Source organism: Tubulanus polymorphus, chromosome 1, assembly GCF_964204645.1.
Source record: "Tubulanus polymorphus chromosome 1, tnTubPoly1.2, whole genome shotgun sequence".
Lineage (NCBI taxonomy): Eukaryota > Metazoa > Nemertea > Palaeonemertea > Tubulaniformes > Tubulanidae > Tubulanus > Tubulanus polymorphus.
In genome coordinates this window covers 22426409-22452958 of record NC_134025.1, presented here as the reverse complement: position 1 = coordinate 22452958, position 26550 = coordinate 22426409, and the positions used below count along the sequence as shown (strand labels likewise).

Here is a 26550-nt window from a genome sequence, read left to right as displayed (position 1 = left end):
TAACCGCATGTATTTCCTAAATAGCTTCTTCCCTTCGTATGTAAACTTTTAAGACTCGGCGATCTGCGTTCGTTTAGCGCTGTGGGGCATAATTGGAGAGAATTTTACGCAGCTTTGTCCTTACTCCAACAACTGAACACAGCAAGCCGCCATTTTACTTCTTAGAGAAACGCGAACGACCTTCAGCCATAAGCAGGTCATATGCAGCAAATCAAATATCTCCGTAAATAAATCGTTCTATTTTGTAAACAATATTCTAATATTTCCATTTTAAGTATTCGGTAATTGTTGTATTTATTTCACGAATATCGAAATTATCGAAATTAAGCCGAATTGCCGAGAGAAAATCATGGAGCCCGTCGTATTTCTGATTAGTAGCAAAATGGCGGCCGAAGAGAAAGTAATCCTGATGCTGCCGCTGGTGCTGATGACGAAAATAAAATTGACATGACATTTAATAGAGCGATATCGAGCTGTTGAATAAGTCGAAGAGATGGTGTCCCACGCCCTGGAGATTATCAGACAAGGCCTATGGGCGTCCTTGTCCGGTGGCTGGTTCTACGATCCGCATCAAAGCATATTCTGCAACACCCTCCATCTCTATTTGTGGCTGTTCTTGTTGCTCTTTCCGTTCGTATTGTACCTGGTAAGAATCTCTACCGCCCATATTGTTAGTATATTTTGTGGCAATAAACGTCTGACTGCTGTTTTAGGCAAGGCATTATTTACAAAGGAGTGGCTATTCTGACTGCGGACCTAGGCTATATGTCAGGATAATCGTACAAACTGACAGATGTATTTTTCCGCTTTTTCGTCCAGTGGAAAATAAGGGTTCAGGGTATAGAAGTTGGTTATGCATCATGATATGGCAGAAAAGGGTAGGCTGTAATTAGCATAAAGGTTTGAGGCTGGCATCTGGGGCTGGGCATTTGGGTTCAGATGGTGCAAATTGAACAAATTCTAAGATCTTTTCCTATTTTTCATATTTGGCAGACATTACCTCCGAGTACAGTTGTGTGGACTGTGTATTGCGTAACGATCAGTGTGGTGTTCATTCTGTTGAAAACGATCAACTTTAAATTGCATCATTTGTTCGATACGAGCGAGGTCATCGAAGAGTCCAGTAATAATGACGACGAAGCCGACAAGTCCGACGATAAAAGTGTTAAGACAAGCAGCGGAGCAATCAAGTCTGATATTCATGGGTATGTTCCACATCTGAATTCTTTTCGCTATTCATTTGAATTTGAGTAAATAGTTTTAAATCCACCTTAACCCTTTAAAGATTTCCGGTGTACATAAGTCCAATACACTTATTCTCATAGAGTTTTGTACGTATGTACTTGCTGTGCTGTTAGGCCTATTGTGTTTGACATCTAATGAACATTGCTTGCTCCGTGTAGGTGGAATTTTTATAACTGAAAAACTTGACTTTTGTGCAGTTATTTAAAACTAAAGGAAAATGGAAAGCAGAGACAATTGAAACCTTTATCTGCCTTTCATTAACCGTGCAAAATTCTGAAAACTGTTAAGGGTTTATTGTAAAACTCGCTCCTGTCAGTAACCCCGTTTCTGTTCTAGGGATTGAGTACACACACTATAACCCTTCGTATAAACTTGTTCGATGAATAAGCCAGTACCTAATATCAGCTACTTGCTTGCTTTTTGGTGTATTTTGCTTGAATATAGGAGTACACACCACAAAGATAGATCTTAAAATGAGCAGAAAATTTGTGCATTATGAATGAACCATCGACTTGATATCTATTTTACAATTTATTGAAGCATTTTAGGCTTAGGAGAATATACATGTACATTTGTCAGCATATCCAAGATATTCCATGCTCATGCACCTGAGTCTAGTAATTGGTTTACCTATAATCTGGAAGGTCCCTCAAGATTTGTTTTTGTATCTTCTGTTGCACAGGATTTGTCTGGACCAAACACATTCACTGACAGATCTGGAAAAGAAACAGCAATTCATACATAATATGATCTCACTCCAATTTCAGAGAAACTTCGGAAGGTATCGAGATGACTACAATGGACCTGGCACGGTCGGGTATGACTCCTCCGGTTGAATGTAGCTCGCGTAACTCCGTGCTGGATAATCGAGACAGTCACCGATGGACTGGTACGCCGGCTGATTCAATGGAATACATAAATAAACTAGTAAAAGAGAGAGATCGAGAGGGCAAGAGAAAAGAAAGTACCGGTACTCATGGTTAGTTTAGTTTCGTTCTACACATTTATTAAGATCATCGACCGTGTTGATTTGCTGTCAATCACTATATGCCTGAAATAATGATGTCTAAGGAGATTTCTCTTAGAAAGCTTGTTTAGCCTAGTTGGTTGCTTAATCCTTGTGTTAGACATTAAAAGGCAGTAAGTAAACAAATAGGCTTTACGAAGCATTTGTGAATTCGGCAAGCAGTAGTCAATAGTTGTGGTGCCACCACTATCTGAATTTTCTTGCGGCTATTGTATTATCAGATTTTTCGATTAGCCTAAAATATGGACTGTTAAACATGTCCATATTACTCTAAAAATACTGAAAATAACATGGCCATCCGTCGCATTGTCAACATGTAACTTGGAGTAGGAGTATTATTTCTTAGCTGTACCATTGCTTAGTTCATCCTCTCTTTGCGGTGATTTGCCCCTGGTGCGTAGAAGCGCCAACCAATAATAGGCTGCATGTTTCGTTTGTTTTATCTTGTAGATCTTAAAGTAGATGTTCATAGGAAAGACAGTGCGGGCATCGTAGAGATTCCACCGATTGTAAATACTTCTAGATCTTCTATCGATCCAAAACCAGGTATTGATAATACACTAGAAAATGGATGATTTTCGATATGTCACTGTCTAATTTAGTTGACAAATAAACCTGCAATTGAAGAAAATTTGTAACAAGATGCATAACTGAATTGGCTATTATTTTTAGAAACTCAGATTCCACAGTGAATTACTACGTAGGTTTCTACCTCCAAAATCGAGTAATCGTAGATTACATTCTAACTGCTACAGGCATCAAATAGCAACTTTGCTATATTATAACAGCTGGGAAAAAATGTTTCTGAAAATGACTCATCGATTTGAGCCAAAACGAGTTGATATCCTCCTTAAGTTTTTCTTCAATTGTGGGTTTTATTCATCATCATCCTGGAAATTCTCGCTATGAATAAATGCATTTTTCTATTGCAGGTACTTCAACTGGACAAGTTGTAGATATAGATGAAACAAAGAATACTGTGATAAACATCGATGGTAAGTTTGTTATGGAATGGAATTCTATATCTTTATGGAGATGAGAAATGATTTTTTGCCGAAGAGAAGTTTCAATGATGCACTGTAGGCCTGCTCGATTATATCCCAAATAGGAAATCCAATTAAATTTCATTAATTTGATTATCTCTTACCATAAGCTTTATATAACAAACTGGTTTTCAAGTCTGTTACTGATGTTCGTTGTATTATGATAAGAGTTGTTGAGCAGTAATTTCGAGTTGCTCTAAAACGTTTCGAATAAATGATAGGTACGGTACTGTTATTACATTTTAGACACTCCTCCACATACTCCAAGATACAGAAAACGTGAAACATCTCCGAAAACTACACCTTCGGATATTTCAATATTAGGTCACAGTACTGACGAGCTGCTGAAAAAATCACCTCAGACTAATAAGAAATCACCACCAGTATTTCAAGAGAGAGATGTGAGCTTATTGATTGTTGTTACAGGGTCACTACGGCTCCTTGATTTATTTCTTAATAAAAACTTCTAAATGGAAAATGCTTTCGAAAGTTGAAACTCCTTTGATTTGAGCAAAATGCCTGAAACCCCTTTTTAAAACTCCTTTAAATTTTGAGAAATAGGCAATTGGAAATGTTTTTATTTGTACAGTAGACTATGCCTAAATCGATACAGTTGGGACCAAGAATTCTTTACTCAATTAGGCGGTTACCAAACTGGACACCGAGTTAAGTAGTGTGAAGGACAAAATCACCAAATTACTGGTTTACCAAGATGAACAGTATCGATTTAGGAGGGGAGTCTACTGTAGTAAGGATATGAAAGTAATGCAGACACTTGCTCAAAATTTTACATTTTCTTCTTCAAAACTCCTTACGTCCAGGAATAACTGATCTGTAGGGACCCTGTGTTAATTTCTGGTATTTCTTTTTTTATAGAAAATCTCATTAAAGTCATATCCAGTTTATTCTATATGGCCTAATATTTCTATATTTCATTGTGGTTTATCGACGTTCTACGTCACGTGTATGTATGTATATATATATATATATTTGTAGCCGCCATCTAGATTTAGAAATCGCCGCCGAAGAGCGATCAAACGTTCGAAGAGTTCATTGGATACCGAGGCCGCCGGTGATACCGACGGTCGCAGACGTCGCCTACGTTCGCCGCGCAAACTTTCTCTACCCGTCGAACTACTGAAATCCGACGTCGACAACGAAAAACCATCTATGCCGGATTTGAAGCGCGAATCGATTTCGGAGGAGCGATCGCCGCCGCCGGGCGCAGACGAATCGAATTGGGACGACTCGAAATCCGTCGATAAGCTCAAGCAACTCCGGCAGGGTATACAAGAGCTAAAAACCGCATGCGACGAAGACGAGAATCGGTTGAATTCGACGAGTCACGAACAGACGTCGGAAGTTCCCGTATCTACCGCTGATATTCGTATAACCGAATCGGAAGATTACGAGCTACCCGAACCGCTTCAGCAGAGCAAACATTCGTCGGAGTCTACGACTCGACGATCGTCTAGTCCGCCCGAGTTGGAAGTTTCATTACCGATCGCGTCCGTGTCTTGCGAGCGAAAACCGGAAAAGGATAACAATCGCGAAAACGTTCGCGCGCAAGTGTCGGACGAGGAACTGAATAAGAGTTCGATAGCGTGTTGTAAAGCCGACCTGCCCGTCGGCGCCGCGGTTCGGGCGGACACGCCGAAAAAGAAAGAATCGATGACCGAAAGCGATGGCTTCGTGCCGGTGCATCGCGTATCGTCGTTCAAAAGCCACGTGACGAAACCGCGTAAAAGCCGGTCGCACCTCGAACGCAATTCCGACCGTACGTCTAGCGCGCCGCATAGCAGCGGTAGTAAAGAGCGCGCTGCGAATGCAGGTCGGAAATTGGACCGCAAACGAACCCCACTCGGCAAACGGAGTAGCGACAAGTCGAAACTGTCGTGTCGCGGCAAGCAAAACTTGAATAAGCCGAAAAAGACGACGTCGTTTAGTAATAATAATCCGAAGGTGATAAAAAGCGAACCGTCGTTAGGTCGAGAGGTGGCCGCGCGACCGACCGGCCTAGACGCGGCGTTAACGCAGTCGAATTCGCACTCTGTCGTCGCGTCGAATTCCCTCGCGGCGAACAATAATACGGACTCGGCGCGAAAATCGAGCGTGAGCGAGTGTTCGGACTTGAGTACGACGAGCACGCCGGAAGATCCGAATTTCAATTGGAAATTGGGAGTGATACAGGACATGTTGAAGAAGAACGAAGAGAAGTCGGATTCTAGTCAGACGTTGACCGATCCCGTTACGCCGTTTTCCGTCGCTCAGGCCGCTACTACTAATAGTGTCAAAGACAAACCGTGCAACAGTTCGCTGTTGGATGTGATTCTCAGTAGCAACAAATCGAGCGACGAACAGAGTTCAGCGTCGCATTCGCAGCAGGGTAGTTCTATAGGGCTCAATGGTTTATTCGGTTCCGATAGTGATTCGGTTTCTTCAGGTAAATACCGATTCATTTGCTCCTGTCCATAAAACGTGAGATGTATATATTTGAGTTCAATCCTTTTATTACGTCAACCCACTGAGCAGCATTCATGGAATAATGAATGGGGGTTAGTTTTTCACCATCAGGGAAAATACTGGAATGCCACTGTGTATTTCATCTGCATATGCATTGGCCTCCTAGTACTGGAGCTCAGATTTCACATCTTTCCAGAGAGACGTGTCTAGTACTAAGTTAGTCCAGTCTTCTCCACAACAGATTTAAGAGCGGCGGCCACCCCAATCTATTTTTACATCTACCCCTACAAAAATCAGCCACCCCTTATGAAATATCTGCTGCCCCTACCAGAAATAGAAGATTAGCACCAAAATTAAGCTTAAGTTTCTGAGTTTTTCGAACGGATCGAAAGCCTTGCTTCTTCAGCAGCTGCGATGTCATATGCTATAACAATGAATGTAGCTTTAAAATCCCAGCATATGGTGAGCACTTAGTCTATATTGACTAGAGATAGCAATTGCCATAGTTTGATTTTCATTTAGCACATTTACAGTGGATGTTGGCTTTAGAATACTGAGAAGATATAACAATATTAAATGGTGATCGATGATTTACCTAAATTTATTGTTTTATTATTCATAGCCGCGGGATCGAATACCAGATCACCGTCGATAGAATCGTCGAGTACGTTAACGAACGAGGAAAGTTCGCTGGAGAGGAAGAGGTACCGCGACGTTGACCACGAGTCGCGACTGCGCGCTCAAGGAGCAATTCCGAAATGGACGCGGCATAGAAGCGATGGCCGCGATAAGGGCAAAAGATTCCAACGCCGCCGCAAATCGTTCGGTAGGTACCTTTTAAAACGTTGACCGTTAATGCCGGAAGACATATTCAGCCCGGTTGCAGAATATTCGATTTAGGTTAAAACCCATTTCACGGGAATATGTGTTCGGATAAGTTGAACGTATATGTATGTCTGTGTATTGTCACAGTGTCACCATAAACTTTCAGTAGGAAATTTCACATTACTAGGTCTGTAATGTGCTTTAAAATGTATTTATAACCGCCTACTAATAGCACATGTGCCAGCGAAATTCTGTTAACTTCCAGCATGTATACAGAGCTGCCAACTGTTCCTGATTTAAGTATTTGTTACTGTTCTATAAAGGGAAATACTGATTTGATTGGTTTAATGCATACAGAAATATGAAAAATGTTATCGATGGTCTTATTGTTGATAACTGATTAATTTGAACATTTTCTTTCATAGAAATATTACTGAAAAAAAATTCAATTTGATACTGATATTAATTTTCAGAGGTTGGCAGCCGTGTGTAGATATATATACACATGGCTCGCAGCAAATGTGTCAACCCTGGCTCAACTAAATTAGTGGTTAGACGAAAAGATAAAATGAAATGCATAGCCCCAAAATTATATCTATAGATTGTGTAGAATTTAGTGTAAATTTTTGATTGCGCATTTTAAGATTCGACGCCTGAACGAGAACCGTCGCCGGCTTTGAATGATTCGACCGATTTGACGATACGTCTGCTCGAAATCCTACGCAAATCCGACCAACAAGAACGAGAGGTCGAACTACGCAAACTGAAACAAGAACTCGTCGAGAGGAGTACGTATTATTACAGCTCGTTAAAATCTATACACGTCTTCATATAGCTTATCAATCCGTGCACATTCTCCATTCCAATCCTCTAACAGGGTGGCCACTGACATGGAAATTCGTGAAATTCATAAAAACTAGCAAAGAATCAGGGGCCAGTTGCACAGTCGTGACTGAAGTCCAAAAAGGGTCTTAAATCTTAAGACTGGTCTTAAGTTGTAAGATTGGCAATAGAACTAAGTTGGTCTTAGACTGGTCTTAAGTCTAAGCCATGACTTTGCAAGCGGCCCCAGGGTATTCGACAAATTTTGCAAAAAGACTTGGAAAACTCAGGAAAGGAATTCATAAAAATCTAGAAAAGAATCAGGGAATTTGACAAATTTTGCAAAGAAAACCCTGGAAAACTCAGGGAATATTGCATATGTTACTGACCATGCATCCGCAAAGTTTCTCTTATTCACTGGATGATATTTCTGTTATAACATGGGAAAATCAGGAAAAACTCGGGGAATTGTAAGTGGCCACCCTGTCTTGGTCCAGTTTCTCAAAAAGGTCGAAAAACTAAATTGAATCTGGTTAAAAACGGTCACATTCATATGAATCGAATCATCGCTAATAAACAAGCAACTTATCTCGTCTATTCTAGATTTGCCCTTTTTGATAAACTGGACCTCTCGGACATGAAATCCGGATTTAATCCCAATTTTGCCGAGTTCGATCACTGTGTGTTTGTACGTGTATGTGTGTGATGAGGCTATTGTGTTTAATGTAGTTATCGATGGTGATTGACGTACGTTGTAATACGCGCACATTCGGTTTTCTTTTTAATATCAGTTCGATTCAGGTTTTGAGTTTTATTCAAATTCAGCGTTAGTTTCTGTTTCCCGATTAACCATACGGTTTCTTTGTCTTTAACTACGCCATTTCTCTCTTTTATTTGTCTTGTTTCATTTGGTTTTTCGTAACTTACCTCTTTTCCTTTCATTAGCACTTATTTTCGGATGGCGATCGACGTTGGAAACGTTCTTCTTTTAGCTATCCGTCTAACTCTTTTCCGGTGTTTCAAATTTTGCCTGTATTCTCACCGGCTGCGGAATGAGTATGTTACTTCCATCGCAATTCATCTGACTGCCATCGAATTGCGGAAAACCTTTTTATTATTAACCCGTATACACACATTCGTAGAAAGTCACACGCTACTGTTTTTGCCTAACGAGACGTTCAGTGTTGCTTTTAACATCACACGCGGTGTATTTTTTTCTAGATGAAGATGATGATGTAAAAATTCAGAAAGTTCCAAGAAAAAAGAAAATTTTTGGTAATATGCATTATCATACCGTCGAAAAATCATTACTTCTATATTAACCGACCAATGGCTGTCAGTACTGATTCAAATCTTTCGTTCTTTGATTATTTTACTTTTCTTCAAAAATAAAGAATCTAGTCCGAAGTATTTTCTGCTACCTTTCCATCTGATTATAGCTCGACAATTTAGTTTTTGGGAACATGCTTGATGATTTTAAGGGGGGTTTTCATTTCATTTTTGCATGGATTAATCGAATGAGGCACCTTCTTCGCTGCTTAAGCTTTTTAGTCAATTATCTGGTTTTGAAATCGATAGATCTTAGGTTAAATCAATTTTGTGTTTAGTGTTTATTCTTTTTCTTTATTCAAAAAGCCATCATTCTGTATGGATAAATGAATTGTCAAAATGCCTTGTTCGATAATTTTTCATAAATTTGAGTGTTTCGATATCGTTCACATAAAAACAATTATCGACAATGATTTTTCTGAATCAAATCAATCTTTAATCTCGGAAAGAATGTTCGAACATAAAATCTGTTTGGATATCATTGACCCTTATTGACCATACCAACTGGAAATCCACAATAAATTTGTTTTAGTGAATTAATGGTCCAGTGCGCCATTTAGCGATTAATGTCTAGGGGATAGAGACCAAGACTCTCGGCACAGAATTATTTGGGCCTAGTATTATGGGTGTTGAACACTGCAATAGTCAAACATAGAGTGATAAGGGTTAAATTAACTAACACTTACTGTTCTACTGACTGTATATTGCTAGTACTAGCAGAATATGGTGTAACTGATCGACTGACTGGTGTCTATGTTCATAATTGATAGCTTCAGCCGATTCCGGACGTCAAAAAATTCGCTGCCGACGCAGAAAAGTATCGACACCGAGCAGCGGAGAGTCATCAGGATCAAATCCATCGGAAATGTCCGCGTTATTACCCGATAATCATCCAGGCCCTTCGGATTTAAGTACGGATAAAAAGTAAGCATCGTCTTCCTTTGGGTTTCTGGATGCCAAGGTTTTGGGATGGTGACATCTGAGCTCTGATAACAGAAAATATTTGCATTCAAATAAATTCATGAACGTAGCAACAAATCATCTACAGATGCCATTAGTCAAATCTATTTTCTTCCATCAGTCTCACCTACCTTGGTACTACTATAAAATCAAGATATTCAGAGATAACACTAATGATGATTCCAGCCGTTTTCCAATGAATTATTCTCTACGAAAGAAATCTAGAAAGCTATTACAGTTGCAACGTTCAGTTCGAAGATTTGGAATTTATAAAAGAAAACTGTCTGAGGGGCTCCTCCTGGAGAGAAGCTATATCCGCATCTGTTCCTTTGATTCGACTCGTGTTCGTCTGTCTACTGGTTTATCGACGGGTTCATCAGTTTCTGACTATTGAAAAAATGTTGTCGTTTATACAGGAAGGTGCGGCACCAGTCAAGTATAAGAAGCATCGAAAGCAATGATTCGAAAACGTCGCAAAATGACGGCGCACCGCCGACTAACGCGATCAAGACGATACTCGCCAGTTCTGCGGATCGTCGGCACCTGGCGTCAAATCACGACGATACAACTGAGGGCGCTGTTCATTGTTTTCAAGATGAGTTTGGTAAGCAGTTTTGCTTCAGAAATTCCTAAAACCTTTTTAAAATCAGGCTCGTGATAAGACACTATCATTGTGGCTAGTCAACTGTTCATCGGGACTTTTTGGTTCTTTATTGGACAGGTGGTATCTATTATTATACATAATGATTATTTTCTGAAGAGAGTTTGGTTTGGCTCATAGTAGTTAACAGGTTGATAATTTTTCTCACGATATAGAAATTGTGATTGATATATACATTGTAAATGATTGAATGATTGCGAGTGAAAGTGTTTGTCCTGAATATTCCTTCAAACTCTAATACCACCTAATAAAGTTACATTTTGAATGTTTTTGCAAAAATCTTGTATTTTTCAATGTTCAAAGTCTAACTTTATTGGATTACATTCACGGATGAATTTATTTCAAGCTATTACCACATCATACATGTATTCATGCTTTTGCTGATCCAATCCATGAATATATTATTCAAGTATAATGTATGTTACTGATATTATAACTTTGCCAAGGGTTTGGTTTGGCTCAGTAGTAGTCAAGAGGTTAGATAATTCTTTTGCGATGATATGAACAGGCTCCTTGCGACTCGTCGATTCCTTTAAAACTCCTTCTAAATAGAACATGTTTTTAAAGATGCTTGAAACTCTTTTGATTTGAGTAAAATGCCCAAACCTCCTTTCAGAATCCTACAAGAAATATTTAATCCACCTTAATCAATACATTTGGGACCAGTATATTTCTCACCTTATTAGGCGGTTGCCGAATTAGAAACTCAGTTTAGTAGAATTAATGGTTTAACCCTTTCCGTGCTGACTAATTGATACCCTAAAGTGCTTGAGAAAATGTGAAAATTTGGGAAAATTCCACACCAGTGTGTTGAATAACGGGAATAGCACTATAATGCGTCTACACCCCAGTGCGGTGTATCATTAGGCCTAGTTACTAATATTTCACTATGTTTGACAGGTGCTGCCATCTTATAATTACTAATTTCATCAATACACCGCAGCGCGGTGTACTAGCAAAATCCATCACCGATTTATACACCGCACTGTGGTGTAGACGCACTGAAAGGGTTGATGAGATAAATGGTACCTACTTAGGAGGAGTCTTAAGTAATAAGGATATGAAAGTGACAGACACTCTTCAATTTTTTCCTTTGTAAATAGTTGAAATACTCATTACCAGGAATGACTGATCTGCAGGTATCCTGATGAATGATTAGGCCTTAAAGTGAAAGTATTGTCTAGAATTGATTGAAAGCTCGATTCGTCATATTCGACATATCTACCATAAATTCCTTTCAAACGCTAGTACCACCGGCTATTCGTGCTCGTAATGATCCAGTCCACGAAGATATCGATAAAACACGTAGTGGTGTATTGAAATGACAACTTTTTGATGAAGTTCATGTCTTTGCGTGTTCTAGGAAACTGGTTAACGTACACGTTTGAAGAAAAAAGCAGTGGAGTCGCTCAAGGAATCGTGGATAAACCGGTTGGAAATAATGGAAAACTCACCGAGTTTTTCGGAGATAACAAATGGTACGTATTTTCCATTCGAAATCTATACCCCTGACGTATATTCTTGTTTACTTATCGAATGTTTTCCGATATCTTGATTGTATTGATTTCACTTTTTTGGAATATTATCCTTTACTATTTATGCGTACTAGGGCAAGAGATCCAATATTTATGACATCTACGACCGCCGCAGAACCTGTGAGGTAGCCTGTCAAAATTGTATGGCTAAGGTCAATGTGTATTTCATAGCGTTATGTCTCTAGTCTACAGTATCAAATTAATGTGTACTTAAGTGTAAGATGAAGTAGGCAAGTTGAGAATGGTCGTTGATACCAGCCATGGCAAATTTCCAAACGATTTTTATTTAATGTGCTTACTAGTAGAATGTTGTCAGTGGCTTTGTGCTAATTTATAATTTACTGACATTTAACATATTTAAGGATCATAATGATAGGTATATGATGGCAGTTATCTGTCAAGTCTGATTTGAGCATATCTATCGGGAAAGGAGCCCCTGGGGTAACCCCCCCCCCCATATTTCATGAGATGAAATATTAAGATACTGAAGCCTGATCCGTGATTGTGAGTTAATCTTAATTCTAACAGAGATATGTTGAGAGAAAATGGACTGATGGTCTCTATAGAATTAAATCTAACTTGCAACCAGAAAGAAATAATTATTGAGACATTAATGAAAGTACATATAGTTCACTCTGTGACTTAAATAACATTGCTTGTGTGAGGGGTGTCGTGGAATTTGAGTTGATTGAGGTAAATCCTAAGAGTAAGAAACTTAACTATCACACATGCTTGAAGTTCGAATCATGCACTGTTGTAATAAGTGTGTTGTTACTCAACTTGTGATTGTGAAAAATGTTGATCATCGTGAAATATTTTCAAATTTCTCGAATAAATCTGCTGGTATTATAAGGTCATTAGACATATCACTCGGAAATCTTCTTTCAAAGAAAAAATTTCTCATTGACTATTTATTGATTCGGCTGTTGACTAATGACTCTAGAAATTTTTTTGTGCAGTTCTTAACCACTGATCGATATCTTAAATTGTGAAACAATTCAACGAATAAATGTTCTTTCTCTTACCCATTATATAGTAACTTAGTAAGGCTAGAATAAAATGATACCTTGTTTCTCCTAATCGGCTTGGGTCATTTTGTAAAGTACAATAGAATTTATAGGTGCAGGGCGTTTTATGGTAAAATCGATCATGATTTTGAAAAAAGTAATGTATATGGTAGAAAAGCAGTGAGCTGGGTCAATTTCTAAGCTCAGCAAAAATGAGAAGCAAGTGTCAATTTTTCTAGCCTTAGTTACAGTAATTTTTTACGTGATTTCATGCGCCTGATCGTGTTAAGATTCATCTCTTCAAGTTCGTTTATTCATCGATGCTTTTCTTCAGGGAGACGTCGTCGTCGTCGGATTCGTGTGGCTCGGCGGTCGTGTTGGACACGCCGAAACCGTCTGCTCAACAGAGTCGCGACGCGCTCGACATCGACATAACGCTACCCGGCGCCGTCGTGTCGAGAACGCATCGAAGCATCGTCGAGGCGCTGCTGGAAAGCGGACTCAGTCGACACATCGTGTCGGACACATCGCCGTCCGATACCGATACGAACGATACGACCCGCGCCGTCGAAAAGAAACCGAAGCATTATTACAACTTCAATCTCGTTCCGTGTCATTCCATCAAAATTCGCTTCGACCGGTTAGCCCTACTTGCACTTCTAGACAGGTATATATGTAATTTATCGTATGATTATCTATGCAACGCATCTTTATTAGTCGCTACGGCAGGTTATTTCTTAGTATCGGGTGGTCACTGATCTGGAAAACCTGGAAAACTCAGGGAATCAGAAAAATCTAGAAACAAATCAGGGAAAACTTGTGGAATTTGACGAATTTTGCAAAAACCTGGAAAACTTAGGCAATTTGGATATGTTATTGACCATGCATTTCTTTATATATAGTGATTCATGAAAAATGAATTCATTTGTAACATTTTAAAGCAAGAAATTCCTTGGAAATCAGGGAATTTTGAGTTATGACATTGGGGAAAATTCAGGGAATTCGTAAATTGTATCTTAGATCTGCGAACAAAGTGTCTGTTGTAGCTCACACAACTTATTTGTACCATTGTATCCTTCCATTTGAAAACACCATGCAATGATGTTTCATGTGGAGTTGTTGTTTCTAAATACCGGGCTCCAAAATGCGGAATCCACACACTGCGTAGATATGCAGAAGATGTGGACTTAAGGCTGATGATGCTAATTCTTTTTCAGGCATCCGACTATCTTCGCCAATGTCATCGCTATTTTACTGGCAGTAGGCGTCGGAATATTAGGAATTCTTCTTCTGTGGGGAGGATTCTTCAAAGATTTCTGGATTTTCGTATTCTGCTTCATCATGGCGGGTTGTCAGTATTCACTTATAAAGGTGATTGAATTATTTTGCACATCTTGAGTAAATCCACATCATCTGTTCTTTTTTCTTGTGCCAAGGTATTGTGATATGAGGTGGTATGATATGTTTTTACTATTTCCTTCCAGAGTGTGCAACCAGATGCAGCTTCACCAATGCATGTAAGTTTCAAATTCTATGGTAATGAACTCTTTTTAGTTATAATGATAGCCCTGTCTATTGATTGAAACTATATGGTCCCTTAAATGTAAAATCCCACAATTGTTGAATGACTTGAAAAAGGTTATTTAAAATACTAGAAATATTTCAGGTGGTTCTTACCACCCTTCTTCAGTTTAAAATCATTTTACTGAAGCATGGTGGTAGGAACCACTCGAAATATTTCTAGTATTTTGAATAAACTTTTTAGTCATTCAACATTAGTGGGATTTCGGGTTTATTGTTTCATCTCAGATAATGTGATCTTACTGATTCTAAATGGACCCTTTTTACGAATCTCAAAATTTTTCAGTTTGTTTTCTGTTTTTTTTTTCAGGGATACAATCACATTATAGCATTTAGCCGTCCATTTTATTTCTGTACGTGTGGTGGTTTGATTTTGTTACTGGATTTATGGGCCAACAAGATTACGCGTACTGATTTCACACTATACAGCATGGCATTTTCCAGCTATGGTATTATCACTTATGCTCGGGACACGATGATAGGTGCGTATAAACAAATGTGAAAGCGCGCGTTTAACGTTTCGATCGTAATCACGAGCAGCGTGTTTATTTTCAGTATTGCTGCTGTGTTTTCCTATTCTATTCACTGTTGGGTTGTTACCTCAGATCAACACATTCTTGATGTACCTTCTAGAACAAATAGATATTCACGTCTTCGGAGGAAATGGTAATTTTTATATCTCGATCGGTTGCCCGATTTAATTGTCAGGAAAACTATTAATCGTTGTGTGGATTTATGCTCGCTTGTTTCTCATTATTTCAGCAACTACTTGTCTCCTGGCAGCTGTGTACAGCGTAGTTCGTAGCATATTGGCTGTCGCATTCTTGTTCGGATTTTGTTACGCTGGGCTCAGGGTACGTAAAGTGTTTACGCCATTACCACTTTGGTGAAATGAATTTTCTTCTTAATAAATGTTAAGTTTTCGACAATCTGTGATCTGTGTGTGTTTCAGAAATAGTTTGCTTTCGCTGATTATTCCTTAATACGATGAGATGGAAAGTAAGTAAATAACTTAATTTTCTGTTCTTTTACTTTAGGAAAAGGATCCCCAGCATGTGCTATTTTCTGTATATTGCGGTCTATTAGTGTCTATGTCGTATACGTTAAGTCGGAGTGCCAGCGATCCGACGGTCCTGTGGAGCCTAGTGACTCACAAATTGAATTGTGCCAAACCGAAAACGCGGAAGAAACCGGCAGAAGAATCGAAGAAAAGCGACGACGATGAAGTGAAATCGACCGTTACCGTGGAAGAGGAGGATGAAGATAACGGCGATCCGTTGCCCGAGAAATTACGCAAGTCCGTGGTAAGTCTTGACCAGAAATACTTCTTTTAATGAAAATTTCATACTTATAAATGAGTGTAATAATCAAGAATTTTTTGTATGAAGACCCTAATACCGGACGCAAGAAAATCTTGACCGTATTAGTGAATACAGTCTGGAACTATCATGAGAATATCAATCTGCTCGGATGAATTAAGATATCTCTGTAATGTTATTTGTTTTTTTTCAGTATGAGCGTATGAGGTCAGATTTAATCGTTTGTTGTTTTGCCGGTGTGTTAACATTTGCTGTTCATGTCAGTACAGCTTTTACTAGTCCAGTGTTGAAGGTATGCTAGAGGAAAACTTAAACGTTATTGATTCGAGCGGTTTTCTTTTTCACAACAACTTCAAGAGAGGCTTAAGTCCTGACTTTACTAGTACAAAATGCCTTTTTATGTCCATCGCTCTACAAGTGTAACAATCTGGCAAATTGGAAATTTTCATTTCCAATGATGGGTCAATCAATTAAGCCGATAAACAATAGCTGTATGTGATGGAATGATAGCTTAAACCTCTCAACTGTTGCATCTAACAACATTGTTATTCACGATCAAAATTTATTCAAAGTTCTTTGTAGCACGAGCTACTAAAATGTATATTTACATGTATTTGCAGCCAACATTAAGCAGTGTTTTGTATTATTTGGCGGGTGGAATTGGCTTCGTCATCCACTATATTCTACCTCAGCTGAGGAAAGAAATGCCGTGGTTGTGTTGTTCACATCCATTACTGAAAAGCGAGCAACATGACAAGTACGAAACTGAATTCAAAGGTTTGCTTACATTTTCTTCATCTGAACTTGAGTTTTACTGAAATTGCAGTCGCGTGTACATGACAATTGCGTTCGAAATTTTCAGATCCTGCCAAAGTGATGTGGTTTGAAAAGATGTACGTGTGGTTACGATTTCTTGAACGCAATGCGCTTTATCCTGTCGTTTTTTTGTGTGCCTTAACGAGTTCGGCTCGTCCTATAGTGGACAAATTCGGAATGATGTAGGTATAGCCAGTATGTCTGTAGCTTATACATACTTGACTGGCTGGTAGACTGAATCGATCTCAGCATTTCAGAGAGTTAATAACAAATTTTCGTTTTTCTGGTGATAATGTTTAGATAAAAGCTTCGAAACTGTCAGACAATAAGTTTTAAAATCATCGACTGTGGGTTTTGTTAATTAATACTTAGCGGACATTGATATGCTGAATGATGTTATTTTGAAGGCCTGGTTGTGCAGTTGTAATAGTGTGTAGTATGAAGTTATTACGCAGTGCCTTTTCTGATACGCCGCGACAGCATTTAACGTTGATTTTCACGACGTTCTTCTTCAAATATGATTTCCCAGTCTCAACTGAAACATTCCTCGTCGATTATTTCTTCATGTCCATTCTTATGCATAAGGTACCGGAAATGAAAGCCGTTTAATTTTGAACGAAATGCAGGAGTGTTTTGCGACTTTTTTTAATGCCATATGTTCTCTTCTATTACAGTTTTATGATTTTGTGTTGAAGGTGCAATTCATCATAACGTATATCGCTCCATGGCAAATAACATGGGGCTCAGCGTTTCATGCATTTGCACAACCATTCAGTGTACCACGTATCCTTTTATCATTACGCTGCTTGACCACAGCTGACTTCAGTCAAAATTCAGACAATTTTCCATTCATTCGGACATCGAATGTTTGGTTTTCTTAACCGTGAACTAGATTCTGCCATGTTGTTTTTGCAAGCTGCTGTATCGGCATTTTTTTCAACGCCTCTGAATCCGTTTTTGGGCAGTGCGATATTCATCACATCTTACGTGCGACCGGTGAAGTTCTGGGAAAAAGATTACAAGTGAGTAATTTTCGATTTGTTTTGTAACGCATCGCGCGCTGTTGGTCTTCGAAACAAGAACCGCGATTGATTAACAACTCAACTGCTACAGATTCCATGGATCTAGTAGAGAATGCCTGTGAGATCAATCATCTTTTACCCCTCGCATCCCTCTGCGAAAGTATCATAGATATATCTATTTTCATCAGATATGAATCTTACAATGGATTTTCATTATCAATATTGACATAGAAATTTGTATGAGATATCAGATGAAGGACACGGTGCAAGTCTACACTTCAATAACTATAGACATTAAGGTTAAAGAAATGATTGCTGGTTTCTCCTAATCAATAAGATTTGTAATCAGTTCATTTCTATAGCTGCGGGGTTTGTTATGGTCAGCTTGATCATGATTTTAGAAAAAGAAATATATAGGGTATGTAGGCGGCCGGCCGGTCAACTTATAAGCTCAGCAGAAATGAGAAACAAGCTATCAATTCGCAATCAATAGTCGGAATTAGTTTATTGCACTCGTAGTTCATTTTCATTAGCCATGTATTCTTACGGATGCACATATTTTGTTGAATTTCAGTACCAAAAGAGTCGACAGTACGAATACTCGTTTAGCTACTCAATTAGAGAGAAATCCCGGGGCCGACGACAACAATTTGAATTCGATATTCTACGAGCATTTGACGCGTTCGTTGCAGCACAGCTTGTGCGGCGATATAATGTTGGGTCGTTGGGGCAATACATCGCAGGGTGACTGTTTCATCATGGCGTCCGACAAACTGAACGCACTGGTGCACATCATCGAGATGGGTAACGGATTAGTAACGTTTCAACTCAGGGGATTGGAGTTCAGGGGTAGGCATTTGAAAAAAATTTATTTCGTAATTATTGAGTGAAATATGTATCGGTACCTCCTAGAGTGTTTTCATGTTATTTTTAAATCATTCATATACTAGGTACTTACTGTCAACAAAGAGAAGTAGAAGCAATTACATTAGACATGGATGAAGATGATGGTAGGATTGATTCTTTAGTCAAATCTTCATCTTATTTGCCATTTTATTGGAATACACTCGTACCTAAATGAAGAAGTCCCGCAATTCGAATTTTAAACGATAGAATTTATCAAAATGAAACCGCAACGTTTCAGCTATAGACTAAAAGCCATCATCAGGTGGAATGACCAGAAACGGAAGTAACATAGCATATAAACTAACAGAACATTAACAGAAGCTATGAGTAAGAACTAGAACAAACAGAACTGGCAATAAAAACAACAATGGATACTTAAGTAACCACAAGATACCGTTTTATAAGATTCGAATTGTGAGACTTCTTCATTTAACTACAGTTTGCATGGATTAGAATATTCGACTACTAATACTACCTGATGCACTATATTCTTGAAATGACTTGTTTCAGGTTTGTGTTGCTGCGAACCGGGACACATACCTCATTTTCTGTCATTGAACGCGAGTTTTAACCAGCGTTGGCTATCGTGGGAGGTGCTGGGCACCGACTACATACTAGAAGGTTATTCTATATCCGACAACAGCGCTGCGTCAATGTTCCAAGTATTTGATCTGCGCAAAGTACTTATCACTTATTATGTCAAAGTGAGTATTGTGTCGATCTTACGAAAAAATGTCTGAATTACCAAAAATAGATTTACGTTGAATTGGTAGCAGTACAAGTTATCTGAAATAAATTTTACCAGTTTTCCTGTTCAGAATCATAATAATTAGCCTATTAAGTACCGGTAAGTTTTGGTTTCAATTTTCCAATTGCTTGAGTTGAGACTGACTGAGAAACTCTATTCTGCTCTCATTAGGATCAGCAACTAGATAAGCATATTAGATTATGGTTGCTGGGACTCCATGCCCACTTGGGAACTGATGAAATGTTCGACATATGAAAAATAGTCTATTTCGTGTATTTCAGAGTATCATCTATTACACGGTTCGATCTCCTAAACTAGAAGAATGGCTTGAGAGCGATTTGATCAAAGAGTCTTTAAAGCATCTGTCCGATAAATCATACGCGGATGTCGATCCTACGTTCAACGTACACGTCGATGAGGATTATGACTCTCGGCTGTCGGGAGTGTCGAGGCAGAGTTTCTGTAACATAAATCTAGACTGGATCCATTATTGCGTGTCCAGGAGAGAGACGGTAAGGAGACTATACTTTTTAAAAACTCTTTGCCTGCCAAGCACGTACTGGTACAACCAAAATTTCCCATCATTATCCTGCCAAAACTACTGGTACGATTGACTTAGCTCTAACGATGAATGGCGATTTAATCACACGTCACAACGCCAACACCAGTTAGTTTAATGCCCTGAACTACTAAAGCAGAATATTGTCAGTCATTCTATGCAGTGTGTTATTGATATCCATCTGTTGAAATGGGGGCTCAAAACGCCTGAGAGTCCATATTTCTTGCAAAAATGCTACTAATTTGACATGAAAAAGCAAGACCAGATGAACAGAATAAGACCTATTTGATGCAAATATCTATTTCAGTTTTAATTTTATAAATTTCTGAAAAACAAGGAAATCCTGGCAATTCCTTAGAAAATAGTTGCGGCAGGCAAAGAGTTAATGAATTTGCGGTCTGATGAAGACTATATATGTATTTACTGGTATATTCTTTAGTAAGATTGGTTTGTTAGCTTAGCCCTGATGTGGTTTTATTTTTTTGTATGATCGCAGGCTGTAGACGCAGATATAGATTCCATTCTGGTATCGCTTTGTTTTGGTCTAGCTCTTTTAGGCCGCAGAGTGCTCAGTACGGCTGCTCATCTGAATCCATTTGCTAGGTATGTACGTCACCAGTATCATATCCATCCAGACGACAGCGTACTTCACATTTTTCACTCGATGTTTACCAATATTTATTTTTTTCGTAAATTTTCAGCGTCGACTATTTCTTGTACGGTCTACACGCGTTGTTCAAAGGTGATTTCCGCATAACGTCGGAAAGAGATGAATGGGTGTTCTGTGATATGGAATTGTTGAGAAGAGTCGTAGCACCCGGTGTCAGGATGTCTCTGAAACTTCATCAGGTCTGTAAACGATTACAACGTTGGGGCCAGTTCCACATTTTGGGGCTATAATTCTATATTTAGTGTCTAGAGTCAAATTTGAAAAGAAAACTGGGTGCCCTGGTAGATGTTTATGTACAAGTTGTTACCATTGTCCGTTATTGCCAGATTCGATTTTGGTGGAAATTCATCATGGGCTTATTACATCTCTTCTGATACATTTTGAAAGTTCTTCTTTTAGTTATGCTATTTACACTTGACAGGATCATTTTCTATGCATGGATGAGTATGAAGATGATAGAGCCTTGTACGATGCTATCACGTATTATGAACAAACTCTAGTTATATCACACGAAGCTGATCCCACCTGGAGAAATGCAGTCCTGTCGAATTCTCCTTCATTACTCGCGTTGCGGTGAGTTTCTATTGCTATAATTTTCTAAATCATGTTGTTTGCTTTTATTCAGTTTCACGATTAATGGTTAGCACATGCCTTGTGAGTTGAAATAATATCTAATGAACTGAAGAAAGAGAATTTGATTTATATGTATTAACTAACCCTTTCAGTGCGTCTACACTGCAGTGTCGACGCATTATAGCGGTGTGCTCATTATTCAACACATTGAGGTGGAATTCTTAAAATTTTCAAATTATCTCCAACACTTTCCGGTATTAATTAGTCAGCAGATTCAAAATTACACTTGTCCTTTGATAATCTATCTTATGTATTATTCAAATTCAGGCACGTTTTTGATGAAGGCTCAGATGAATATAAGATAATCATGTTGAATAAACGTTATTTAGTCTTTCGAATTATCAAGGTATGGACTTCGATTCTTCTGCTGAAATGAATTTTTCGAAGCAAGTAAGAGCTTGTTAGAAATAAAGGCCTAATTTTTCGCTTTCAGGTGAACAGAGAATGCGTACGAGGTCTTTGGGCCGGTCAACAGCAGGAACTGGTTTTTCTCCGCAACAGAAACCCGGAACGTGGAAGCATTCAGAACGCCAAACAGGCTCTACGTAATATGATAAATTCGTCGTGTGATCAGCCTATTGGTTATCCGATATACGTATCACCACTGACGACGTCATATTCGGGAACGAATTCGCAAATATCTAGTATAATTGGCTCAGAATTCAGTCTTAATAGAGTAAAGAATGGACTTCGCAGTATGTGGCATCGGTAGGCATTTTATTACTTTCCAAAAAGATGTATCCATAAATCCATTACTGATATCCCATGAAATTACACATTTCCAGAAAAAATGGCTTCCCCATCAATTCACCATTGACATCATCAAATTGCTTTAGTGATTTTACAAATTAAAGTTAGATTTAACTAATTTGATGTGACCATACTTTAATGGCGGCAATCCTTGACTCAAGAAAGGCCTGCAAAAATTTGCCTTTAAATTGAATTAGATCATAACTTATTTGCTATTAACATAATTGATGATACTATTTTGCAGAATTCGTTTAAGATGTGGAGCAAGTTGTACTAGTAGCGGATCTGTGGTTGTGGATGATAGCTTCATAGGGTGCACTAATAATACAGGTAGTACAGCTACCGGTGCTGGCAGTACACAAATTAACACGACTCCACAAAGACCAGGAACTCCAGGTAACTAAGCATCGATCCCTTGACCTTGAGCTTATGATATGCTCTATGATAGTGGCAAGATTCAAGGTATTGCTTACTTTATATGTTCTCCGGGGGCAGGGAATATTGAAATTGCCAGATTTTCAAGCATTTCAGACCACTTCCCAAATAGACGTGGTGTCCAGTAATTATATTCATATATAAAATTTTCTTTAGGTTTAAGGAGAGCATTGTCGGGATCAGCTAATACTCCCACCATAATAGACCCTAATCATCCTAATATTGGCGGTAATCGAGGAAGTGTCCATTCATCGTCGAGTTCGGCATCGAAACCTAGCGCTGCGTTCGTAAGTCTAGCCGGTTTACTATCGGAAGGCGTCAAAGAGACTGTTACTCAGAGAATGCAGGTAATTGCTATTCAGTTTGAATAACAGAAAAAGAGTCGATCCATCCCCCCTTGCCTAGGATTCGAACCTGATGGCATCACTGGACTCGGTCACGGCAGGAAACCCTATCACACTAGACCAGATGCATAGGTACATGCGCAGGGTTGCCGCAAGAAAACTTGCAGCACCAATCAGATTGCCTGTTGTATAATTGCTGAGACAAATTTCACAGATAAACTATAACTGGAAAAACCCAGGCTAAAATAAAACAGGAATTCTGATTGGCTTACAGTGACATCATCTAGGCTGCGCATGTAGCTGCGCACTCTGGCTTGTCAGGCAGGTTTGCGGTACAGTAGCGAGTCTCGATACCATCAGGTTCGAATCCCTGTGGGGGGAGGATGGATCAACTTTCGTTTTGGGTCGAGAAATATAACGGTAACTCAAATCTCGAGTTAGCTAAAGAGTTACTAGTTTAATTTACTCTATGTAGCGTTGATTTCCTCGTTATTAATGATTTTTCATTTAAATTTCTGTCGCTAGATTGTTGATCCTAGTCAGGTGTACGACAACATAAACCTCGGGCGACGCATCGACGTAATGTGGCCGAACGACGACTGGCGTCTGAAAGGCGGCAAAAATTCGTGGTCGGGATGGGTGCCGGAAAAAGGTATGGACGGGACGGTGGTGCATCGGTGGATGCCGTGTCATCGAGAACAGGTTCGCAGGTCGCACGTGGACCGCACAATCTTGCTGCTACAAATCGGAGATAAATACGTTCCGATTGCCGAAGCGGGAGTACAAGATATAGGAGCCGTACTTTGATGACAATTCGAGACGATGAAAGACGGAAAACGAAAACAAAAAGCATCTGTGATTGAGTTTTGTCGCGTCGAGTTATAGGAATAATACGGCGCGCTTTATTTATTTAGATTCGAGGTCGTTCATTTACTATATATGATACGATTAGGGGTAGGGTTAGAAATTTAGCCATTTATATTTGATGACAAGGGAAGGGGGATTTCCAATAGACAATTTTGCAACACGTTATAGAATAATCCCTTATTACAACCGCGATCACACGAGCGTTATTGGCCTGTGCCGAATTTGGCCCGGAACAACTGTTCACACGGGTGCTAATTAGGCCTGTGCCTGTTCGGCCGGAGCTAAATTTGGCATGACCGTGCGATCGCGGCTATAATTGGTGCCGATAGATAAACAAAAAGAATGTTTATATGCATATGTATATAAGCATCAAAGTATATAAAGTATGTTGTAATTGCGAAGATATACAAGTATGAATTAATCAGTAATAGCTAGTTGGTCGTGATTATAGTTAAATGAATAAATTGAGTTACGAATAATTTCATGACTACTTAGGATATTTAATGAAAATTTTTAATGCAAGCCTCCTATGAAGTTTGGATATAGACATGACAAAGTTGGCAGCCTGTGTAGTGTGTATTTTCTCCAACTAGATTCAAGTGTGTATGTGGCCCATGGTAAAGTTTTCTCTCCCTTTTATTGTAAAGATAAGCGCGCAAAGCTGCACATTTCAGTCGCTTTTGACTTTGTTTTTTCAATTACTAATAAATCCGTAGATATGAGATTTGATAAGCAGATTATTGCGGATATCATTACCATTTCGAAATTGCCGTGTCACCAGTTGTCAAAATGAAAAACGAAGCACTGACAAAAGTGTGTACAGTGTACAGTAAATGTACAGTAAAACCTCTATTGAGAACACGCGTGGTAATAAACAAAACGTGTTCACTAAGGGAGGTTTTACCTGTACCAGTACCTATGAAACATACCTATTGGCACCCATTTGTAACTTGGTTTTGTATGCTCCGGCAGCAACACGATTATGGGATTGGTTATTAACCAATGAATAAGATGAACGACGCTAACTTGACAATAATTTATTTTTTCCGGTCTTTGGTTAGAAATTTTCTTGTGATAATATACAACATCAGTCGTAAACCTGCTCACAATAGTAGTTCAACCGATGGGGTAGATATATTATATCAGAATAAGAAATTGTTTTTTTTGGAGTTAAAACATGTGAGAATGTATTCATTTAAACTGTGATGATGATAGCATTTGCTTTATGTATACATTAATTAATCTCTGTAGTTTAGGGACTAGTCACAGATTATCCAGGATGAATGATCTTATATATTATGAGTAATTAGTTGTGAAAAGATTTCCTCAGTCCTCAGAGAGGTTCATCGAAAGTCTCTCGAGCTTATTTAAAGTTTGTTTTCCAAATCTTAGCGATTATTTTGTTGATTTCATTCGTATTTTATATTCACAAATAATATAATTGTCATAACGTACGTAATTTTAAAACTACTAGCGGTAATTTCAAATTCGGTGTAACAAATTTAACTCAGTAGATTTTTCCCGAAGAATACAGATACCGATTGCTCTAAGGTTGAAAAATGATAGGGCCGTGCATAAACGTAGAAAAGTGTAAAAGCCAATACTTTATTTGGGTCAATTTATGATGCGTAAAAGTAATACATGTATTGAGTTAAAGGCACTAAGCAGTAGTGGTTCCTTGCGCGCAATCCTTAACCAGTTTCGTGGTAAAAGATAACTTTCGTTGCCATGGTCTCTTTGACACGTTCCTTGTCGGCTATGAATATACTCGTACTTCTGGTTCTCTCACTGGTGCCACTAAAGATATATTCGTAGCTGATTCTTCCTATTAACAGTCAGATTTGCACTCTGGCATACGGGAATGACACAGTTCCTTATTGGCTGACAATGTGAACAAACTCGGTTTCATTCTCGATGCTCATTAGTCAATTTCTAGCAAAGTCTGACTATATAACAGCGCCAGTGCCAACCTACTAGTACATTTGTGTGGCAATTGGGGGCGGCACCGTATTATCAAGCCGATGGCTAACGTGTTAAAGCACTGTCTTAAAAGTTGTCAATCTTTGTGCTGTCGATGCCTGTTCTTCATTTCACTGTTATCGCCTTTCATCCATCTTTGTTCTTTTCAAATCTTCATATTCGCATATCGATGCAAGTATAGACACGTATAGCGGTGGAATATGTATTATTAGATTAAATGAAAAAGCGGACCAAAATTTTGCCCCAAATGAGAAAAATGAACAACTACTTTCAACCAGCTATGAGGGCCTGGTGCGATGTTTGTCACTGTAGTATCTAAATATACAATTTGTAATCTATAAAGTTCCATTGTAAAAGATTACCTACTGTGAGAGTACTGAAAGACATTTTCAGTGTAATAAGACTCCAAGACCAGGGGAAATTAAGGATAACTCTTAACAATGAATCATTTGCAGTTGCATTGTTCTTCATACACGAATAATCATATGTATGCTCAATCGATATTTACCAACATATCTTTAGCTAGTTGTTGCAAATACGGATGAATGGACAAAATTCTTGTCAAAACTAGTGTTTTGTAGTGGATGCATTTTTTGTATGTATTTGATAAACTGACAACTAATAATATAGTCAATTCGTTTGCGTGGACAGATGTTAATATTCTAATTCTGTTAGGTTCCTGTACTCTTCAGCACTCGTGTACAATTATAGAATGTATATATGTGAAAATTGTTTTTTTATTTTTATGAATGATCTATGCGAAGTTTGTTTTTGTCATTAAAAGGGTGCCATTCACAATAAAAATCAGCGTTTATTCTACGCAGTTTTGTTTATTGATCGTTGTGGAATTTCGCTTTCGCTCCTCGGGTAACTCCTTAAAGAGTGGGCCATCAAACTTTAGCTTTTTAGTGCATAAGCGATAATCCGTCAAACGACTTGATACGAGCCCCATGATCAATCATTATTCGACATTTCTTTGATAATGCAAACAATGTTGCAACGA

The 26550-nt window shown here is 38.6% G+C and overlaps 1 protein-coding gene across 1 annotated transcript; it reads left to right on the top strand.

Moving 5' to 3' along the window:
* The first annotated feature begins 395 nt into the window (after positions 1-395).
* LOC141911493 (pecanex-like protein 1) lies at positions 396-26332 on the top strand. The gene is made up of 38 exons (XM_074802503.1): positions 396-646; positions 994-1205; positions 2013-2224; positions 2723-2818; positions 3205-3267; positions 3562-3716; positions 4312-5758; positions 6401-6604; positions 7248-7391; positions 8647-8700; positions 9525-9678; positions 10131-10318; positions 11739-11853; positions 13252-13584; positions 14135-14288; positions 14402-14434; positions 14809-14980; positions 15054-15164; positions 15261-15352; positions 15536-15802; positions 16011-16109; positions 16438-16594; positions 16680-16815; positions 17041-17218; positions 17308-17416; positions 17526-17655; positions 18230-18504; positions 18606-18665; positions 19072-19265; positions 19591-19821; positions 20365-20471; positions 20570-20717; positions 20960-21111; positions 21439-21517; positions 21605-21879; positions 22166-22317; positions 22513-22703; positions 23226-26332. Exons 1-38 carry the CDS (start codon positions 494-496, stop codon positions 23505-23507), a joined length of 7314 nt encoding a protein of 2437 aa, XP_074658604.1. The 5' UTR covers positions 396-493; the 3' UTR covers positions 23508-26332.
* Positions 26333-26550: the final 218 nt, after the last annotated feature.